This window comes from Austrofundulus limnaeus, unplaced genomic scaffold, assembly GCF_001266775.1.
Source record: "Austrofundulus limnaeus strain Quisiro unplaced genomic scaffold, Austrofundulus_limnaeus-1.0 Scaffold50, whole genome shotgun sequence".
In the NCBI taxonomy this organism is placed as follows: domain Eukaryota; kingdom Metazoa; phylum Chordata; class Actinopteri; order Cyprinodontiformes; family Rivulidae; genus Austrofundulus; species Austrofundulus limnaeus.
Genome location: NW_013952452.1, coordinates 255,020 through 263,891, shown reverse-complemented (window position 1 = coordinate 263,891; position 8,872 = coordinate 255,020). Strand labels below are relative to the sequence as shown.

At 39.4% G+C, this 8,872-nt stretch overlaps 1 protein-coding gene across 1 annotated transcript in view; it reads left to right on the top strand.

Moving 5' to 3' along the window:
- The window catches only part of LOC106517548 (contactin-associated protein-like 2), a gene marked incomplete at both ends in the record, with an annotated part of 175,923 nt that overhangs the window by 47,746 nt on the left and 119,305 nt on the right, over positions 1–8,872 (top strand). Inside the window, 1 exon segment of the mRNA XM_014008447.1 lies at positions 2,994–3,143. Coding sequence (XP_013863901.1) covers positions 2,994–3,143 — 150 coding nt within the window.

The following is an 8,872-nucleotide window of genomic DNA, read 5'->3' as shown; positions in this document are numbered from 1 at the left end:
TATATATATAAATATAATCAGTAACGGCCTGAACATTTCCACATGGCTCCCACTCTCAGCAAGTGACCATTTTGGCTCTTAATTTCTTCGGTCACCATCTGATCACACATGCACACACACACACACACACAGTCGGCCACCCTGTTGAGCAACGCTGATTAGTGCGAACTCCCTGCTGATATGAAAGCAAGAGTCGTCAAATGCATTCTGGGTAGAAAAAGATACACGAAAACTGTAGGCACCAAAGACTTGTAGAGACGCTGACGAGCAAAAAACCAAATGAAATAACAATRGGTTGCTGTAACGCATGTGGTCGGGATGTATTGGCACAGGCATGCATAATGACTGGCAAACAGATCCACTCTGCTGAGACTGATTTGGAGTTGACCGTACCTTGAACTTTGCTGCAGTGTCCTCACTATTGATGTCTAACGGTCAGTGAAGCAGTGAATTAAACCCAACCAAGAAGTATATGTATTGAACCAGATGGGCACAAATGGAGATAAGTATGGGGACACTTTAGGGGGGGGATGTGTTAAATGCAGAGATGTAGAGAAGAAAATAAAGACAGAGGTACAAAGACGCAGGCAAGGATGGTAGAATGAATAGAGCTTGGTGTCAGTGAGAGGGTGATGTATAGAGGAGAAGGTGAAGGAAGTGAGCTGGCTTCTCTTTCAGCTCCAGTAGTAATGCCCCTTTCCAAAACATCACTCATATTTAATGGACAGCTACAAGGGAAGGGAGGGAAAGGAAAAGACATAACTGGGATTCACCAAGCACGCACACACACACACACACATACACACATAGTGTGTGACGTGCAGAAGAAGAAATGGATTACAGAAGGAGCCTTGAGACCAGAGAAGGAGCCATCGGCCAGGAGGAAATGACAGCAAAATGAGTGAGGAAACGAAGATGGACAGAAAGAAAAAGTGATGGTCACTAGTGTGCATGTATGAGTGTTGGCCTTTTCACACACACAAAAAAAAGTTATGACATATGGTTCCAAATCAAGCTCCTGTTTTAAGCCTGTTGTTGGTCACAAATGGACCAATCAAGTTGGGCACATTGTGCAACAATGTGAGCTTACACACAAGAAACCAGCATCGAGGAACCACAGGAGGTTTACACATTACTCACCAGTGTTGTCAAGGTGCATAAAGTGTGTCTCACATCGCTCCTTTCAAAGTCCCACACAGACCACCTGTCATCATGTTATGCTTCAACACTGGCTTTAGCTTCCACATATCAACCATTTCAGTTCTGTGACTACATTTATTGGCAATTCAGAGATGCAACTGTAGCAGGCTGACTTCAGACCGTCCCACGCACCTTAGTTTTTACAAAAATCCCACCAGAATAGAATAGAATAGAATAGAATAGAATAGAATAGAATAGAATAGAATAGAATAGAATAGAATAGAATAGAATAGAATAGAATAGAATAGAATTTTTTCTCTCTCAGTGGGGAATTTCCAATATACACTTCCTGGCCAAAAGAAGAGTCGCCACCTGGATTTAACTCAGCAAATAGGTATGAGGTAATTACTGCATGGGTGATTATCTTTCAGCTGGCAACAAGTTATTTTCTGTAATCAAAGCTAAAGGCAGTCAAAGAAATATTAATGTGTGTGACCTCTTCGTTTTGGTGACAAACTTTTTATTTTTTGTGACCAGGCATTGCATCATTAGCAGTTAAATTTAGGGTAAGAATAGGAAACAAAAGACAAAACCAGTAAGTTTGAACATCAAAAAACATAAACATAAAGACAAAATAGGAGTGTGAATAACAAAATCATGAGTACCAAAACACAAAAACTAGAAGTATGTACATCCTGATGCATCTCCGTAATTCAGGTAGAAAAAATCAAAAAGAAAAAAAAAAACGTAGGTCCTCTGGACGGGTTCATCTCTCCTCAAAGAGACTTCTTCAGTCTGATGAGTCAGGTGATGGGACAGATGGCCCTCTATGAACAATAGAGCCAACTCAGCGCTAACAACCTATTGTTTGGCTGATGGCCCATCTTTTGCATGTGACCAACCTGTTTGTCCACCAAGTGGAGGCGGAGCTTRYAAGGCTGAGTTCATCTGAAACTCYTCCRACTGAAGAAGTCTCTTGGAGGAGAGACAAAACRYTAAGAAGARCCCGTCCAGAGGACCTACTTATTTTTTTCTTTTTGATAAAAGWATGYACATCAGTCTAAYTTACTGAATGTGCTTAACRTTCATGGGCTCATTGCAAAGAACAAATTAGATTAAATTAAACAGCAAAAACAACATTATATTGTAATGGGAGAAAGAGCAGCTGAAAAATGTTCAATCACAGTGGTGCAATCAGTGAAACCTATTGGGTCTGTTCAGACTGGGTACAGTTGGCATGCTGGGAGGAGGGGCCTTCGATAACGCACCTACATCAGTTCGTCACTAAAGCTCATCTTCAGTTCAGCAACAGTTTCATGCATGGATTGGGGAACATTGTCCAGCAGCTATGTTGTTTTTGCCTGAGTTCTTCTGTGTCCCACCACTTGCAATGGGTCAAGGGGACATCCTAGCTGGCTCTCCTAATGAGCTAATCTAGAAGGATCAATGGATCGAAGCAGCGAATAACTGAAGAGTCTGTTGGACTCGTGCTGATCAAACAAACTAAAGTTTCTTCGTTGGAATAGAATCAACGCAAAATATAATATACTCATTGTGAGTCACTCAGTCAKGGCTGATCTTTGTAAGGGCTTTTGGGTCAAACATATTCTTCTTTTTCCATGTCATACTTAAATCTATAGCYTACTGATGTACATATTTGCTTAAATGAATATTTTCATGTTTGAGTCTCATCACATATTTCACAGCTGGTGAAACGTGAATAGAAATGAGCKTTGCGCAATAGTCACTTGATATTAATATGCTTTATTGAACTTCCTAATTCCCCAMAGCAATTTGTTTTATAAAGACGTCTTCTTTTTTTTTCCTTTTTGTTCAACTACCCCCTCCTGCAGGTTCAGGTCTCAATGATGGTCAGTGGCACGCTGTGCGTTTGCTTGCTAAGGAGAACTTTGCCATGCTGACAGTCGACGGYGAGGAGGTGTCCGCTGTGCGTTCCACCTCACCTCTCAGCATCACCACAGGAGGAACCTATCACTTGGGAGGTGAGGGTCAACACAAACACAACAACCATATCTTTGCCTTGAATCCAGCTCCGATGTGCCTTCGGTGTTTGCAGATGTAGTTGACATTTTGTTTCGTGCGCATAAATCCCAACGGCAAAAATACACGACCAGCAAACACAGATTTATACAGCGGTGACAGAGGCAGCATCYTTAATCTGTCTGAATTAGAAATATGCCAAGTTAATGATGCCAGGCACAGTTATCTGTTTGCTAAACGATGTGTGTGCAGGAGGGTCTGTATGAAATTACAGTAACTGAGAGAGATAGTCTGGCTCTGATTGCTCCATCATGCCCCCGTCTTCTCTCTCTGGCACAGCACAATCTCCTCAATCAAGAAAAACCATTTCCTCAGGCTAGTCAATAAGGATCAGAGCACTTTACACACACACACACATCAAGGTTCTTTTACGCCGCGGTCTGTTTTAGTTTACTGCTCCCTGGTGTCATGTGAATCCCTCAACTCGGAGATGAGTTTGCAACAAAATAAAAAAGTTTTATATACCTTAATCCACCAATACAGTTTCACTTCCTGAATTCATTCATTTCTTTCATGCAAAATTAAACTCTTATTTAGTTACAATGTTTATGTTTGAATCTAGTTTCTCTCCTGTCTCCATTTCTCCTCCCCCCCCCCGTCTCCATTCTGATCGAATTGATTTATTGATTTTAGTAAGCAGAGCTGTGAATCAATAGAGGCTGAGAGGAGAGSACCTCTGTAATGTCTTGACTCACTGCAACAGAGGGGAAAAARGATGGATTAAAGAGACAGAGAGGACAGATGAAAATGGTCACGGAGAAAAATACTTTCAAGTAGAGGTGGGAAAATGTTGTGAAATAGAAATGGTTGGTTTAGGAGGTCAAGTGAGAATAAACAGAATGTATAATAGAAAACGTAACAAACATGTCAGTATTTAACTGCAGTGTATTTTGCCTGAAATAGTACTTAGTATTAATACATATAAATATTGCTATATATCCTCTCATACCCATCTGAGAAATATGAACTATATTTTGATTGCGGTGGTTTCCCCCCCACTGACTGGGGTACTCTGTGGGCTGAATTAGCAGCAGCTGTGACTGGGGCTTTACTTGTTAATTTTACATGACATAATGAATGCTGAGGAGCTGGGAGCGTGGTGGTAAACACAAGCTTGAAGGCTGCAGGGGATACAAAACTGTTGATCATTACGATGGAACGAAGTACAAAGTGATATTTAGGCCACAGAATTACGAGCTGGGGAGCACGTTTTTAGGAAGTCATTTCCAGAACGGTACACAACCGTTCTGTCTGCAGCTCTCAGGCTCACAATCTTTAGGTGTAAAACAACCCTGAAGTGCAACGTATTCTTCTCAGGCTTGCTAATGGTGCCATTTTCTGGTGTTTTACTGGCGCTTTAACAAACAATTTCAGGTTTTAATATGATTTTATATTTGCACTTCTCAATAAATTCATGCCTGACTTGTTTGAGCTTCTTGATGTTTTATGATTAACTCTCTGCTCAGTAAATATTTATTGGTTTTGCTGTTTTGGGTGCCTTTTATAAAATAAATCAAACAGTAAACCAAWTTTGTTACAAAACTTGGGAACTTCATAACATCTAAAAGTAATAGGCTGGATCWTATCCTAATTTAGGAATATTAAGGGAAATGGGGTAAAGTTATGCACACATGCTTTTTACCGAACCAAACACAATGCATTTATAAATCAGAATTTATAGGCACTGTATTTTCAAGGGGCAAAATCATGTAAAATCAACTTTTTTGAGTTTTATRTCATGTTATAATGTTATCCTTTCATCAAAAACCTACCCAGAGTGTTGCTTTGACTCATTCATGCATGTTTGAGAAATCCAGTACTGTCCTGTGGAAGCTATTCAGGAYAKCAAAAACGACCGGTTGGGCCTAGAACCGCCTTTTAGGTGCAGCTCCTCCTCTGGGCTGTCTCTCCAAGCTGAGCTTCCTCCTCACAGAGCACACCTCCCCCATGACTCCTGCAGGCCATCAGCAGCAACAACTAGCAAACAACTGTTRAAAYCRTGTGTCTGCTGAGCTCGTAATACTATCTACTTCTCAGTCCAGTCCTTTTTGTATTAAAAAATGCCTTTGAGCAGTGGTGGGCACCAGCCCGTTAAAGCGCAAATCCACTAATTGCRGACCTAAATATTTTGTTTGCAYTTTAGYGGTCTTACTAATTTTTATAATTCATTAGCGGATTTGCACTTTCATGACTTATATTATGATCGTGACATGTGTGTGTGTGTGAGGATGACTGGGAGAGATCTTACCAAGCTGAAACATCGCCTCTGTATTTGCTTTGGTTCTTCAAAAAAAAACTTGGTCTGACATGGGATCATTTAAGTAAAGATTTAATTGTATCCCAAGTTACCTTTTTCCAAAACTGATATTGTACAATGTTGCAGTTTTTTATTATTATTACAACAAAAAACAACACTTCTAAGACCGGTTGTAAACACCATGAAGCTGTTGGGATGACGTGCAGAAATGGGAGTGACGGAATCAGAAGGAGGTTCTTAAAGAGACAGAGGCCAATTTAAAGGTGTTTAGGCTCAACTAAAATGCAAAGTCAAATTTATTTTTGATTTATACATATAAACAGGATTTTCATAACAACTGAAGGTGACATAGTTACTTTATTATGGTATAGAATTGAACTATATGCCTGAGTAACACATAATACTGCCCTTTTAAAATCCAATGTTTTCTTTACACATCAATCAGTTCCTTACATCCCATTCAACACAGATTTATAAAGATTGCTCTAAATTAATTTYTGTGTAGTTTGTYGCTGTTATTGTGTCCACACACATTCATGCTTTGAAGAGAATTTTGGGAACTTTTATTTGAAACACTTATCTGAGGCTAATTTACATCCCACAACAGAGGAGAGTGAATAATAAAGTGAATGTACAAAAGATAATTTAGCCTTCAGCTTGCCCCCATTTATTGTCTCTGATCACTCAACTTTATAAGTCAAAGAGGCCAAGCATATTAAGCTGTCCTAAAGCTCTCTAATGGTATTCCATCAACACTTCCTGTGAGTGAGACTATTCTTTTAGTGTGCCACAATTAGCGGAGACCCCTCAGTGTCATGAATAGACCATGTTCTTTTATATACATGACAAGAACTGAGATAATTGCTCTGGGTAATTTATGTAGATTCAGTCATGCAGGGTAGACATCTGCTTCAAATCACACGGCTTCAGGCCATTAATCTGCTGTCTTTTCACTGAAAACTGTTGTTGATGATGGACCACTGACCAGCACACAAAAGACAAGTTAAGTTTTTGGGCATATTTACAAAAGAAAGTGTCTCTATTTTGTGACTGTTATCCAGGTGCAGAGCTAATATTAGCACCTAAARGATGTTGACTCGGTGATCTTTGCCGTTGGCCCTGCTGCACATGCATTTATGAAAATTTCTTTCAGAGTGCAAAATGTTTGAATGGAAGCATTTAAATGCATTACACACTTTATTATTGCTTCTTGGTGTAGAATAGACTGAAAATCATACCAGTCGTTACCAACTTACCATAACCTGCTGCACTGACACCTCTTACRTCACCTTTTTTTACTGGACAATCTACAATGGAATTTTATTTGTTTTTACTAAGTGCAGGGCAAAACACGACGACCCATTTAACTGATGTAGTTCTTGTTTTTGTTTGTTTTAAAATGTTGTTTGGACAAAGGCTGCAAAATGTCTATTCTTTATCAACAGTGGAGGTCATACCACTCTGAACACATCACATCCTGCCTGATTTTGAAAGTTAAGCAGGGTTGGGCCTGGTTAGTAGTTCAATGGGAGACCACTTGGGAATGCCAGGTACCATAAAAAAACAAGTATCCACATTGGTCACTAGCAATAAAAAAAATCCTTTGACCATCACAGGTCAGGATGCTTCATCATCCCTTCACATCTGTGTGTCTTGCTAATGAATAAAAATTGTCAAAAGGAATTCGTGAACTTTTGACCCCAWATACTTAACTGCAAAGAAAGTTTGTTGTGTTTTATGAGGCACAAGTTTATACTCGACAGAACATTTTTAAACTTGACCAGTTAAAATGTTTTTTTCACTTTTGTATTTGAGACAAAAAAGCTCCATTTTTAATAGTTGATCCCTTTTAAAGTTAAAAAAATAATATTGTTACATTTTTCTTCCATATCCTTTGCAGTGTTAGCCTGGCCCTTGCTTTCCTACGCAGCTCTGCTCAGTTCTAGTTTCGCTTCACTGCTCCGTCTAGCATTTCTCTCATTAACAAGGATTTCGCTGGCAGATTTTTAGCCGGACCAATCAGAGAACAGAACATCGATGTTCTGCGCAGTGTCTGCTTGTAGTTTTTTTTACCTGGGCCATGAATGATGTCAATTTTCTGTGCAGTGTCTGCTAGTTAGTTTAGCAAAATCAGTGGAGGAAGTGAATGAAGCCAGTCTGTGTTGATAAGGCTTCCAAATTAAGTTAAATTTATCTGACAAAGCAGCAGCTCTCATTTACAGTCGTCTCRTTCGGCTCGGTACTTTCCTCCTCTCAGTAGAGTTGTTTACAGCGCACGCGATTTCTGATTAGCTTCTTAGCTTAGCCTCCGTCACAGCGGTACACACAAACACAATACTTCAGGAGAGGCCACGCCTCCTGAAAGAAATCGCTTCTCAATAGCAGTGAGTCCAGACCCTCTGTACAAAGCAAAGTGAAGGACAAGAGTCTGGTTTTTACCAGGCTATTTCAGTGTTCTATTAGTGTATAATATTGCATTATAAACAAGGTCTAATTGAACAACAGTAGAATTTATGTTCACTTGTGTCTCGACTACAGCTGAGATTCAGGGAGATATTATGTGACTGAGAAAAGCTCTGAAACGATGTTTTACTTGACCTTTACAGTTTCACATAATGAAGCTTTAGCAAGCTTCGCTGCACCTGGGTGACAAGTGTTTTACTAAGAAGACTTGTAAATGGATATTTGACACCTGAATGTAGTAAAATACAAGATTTCTGATTAGAGAGCATTATGGGATGATTGGTGTCTTGAATTTGAACAGATAGAAAAAAATGTACTTGTATCACAGTAAGCATTGTAACCGTTTTCTGCTCTCACTGAAATAATGTTTGTTGATGTTTCTTTGCAAAATGAATACTATTTTTTTATTTCAGTTGGTATCATTCCAACTACTAATAGCAAGCTTTAAATATCAGTGAAGTGCTTTTACATGGAAACACAACCAGCCAGATGCTAAACAAAAAATATAAAGCGTAATTTTTGTTAAATTCACAGTTTTGTTTTGTCTTTTCTACTCTACTTTTCTACTCTTGTGGCATCAAAACATATTTCTTAAAACTTAAGTTGAAAGACAAGACTTAAAGCTGAAATGTCAAAGATCTTCCGGTTTTTTTTTTTCCTGTATTTATTTATCCCTAATTTGACTTGTTTGGTTACAGCTTCCCTAACCTTCGGTGAGGTGCGCTCACCCCGTTCTTTTGCCTTCGTCTCCTCTCCTACCTCCCCCCGCTTCCTCTCTGCTCCACTATCCTTCGAGCACCTGTTTCTAGAAGCAGCCTCTTGAATCCAAATCCTATTTTACGGGGAGTGGTTTCTCAGTCCTGAACGTGCGCTCAGAGAAATTAGTAAGTAAATGACACAAGTGTCCCACAAATTGAATTTCTCAAGTAGAGAGGACAGAAACTGCCAAAG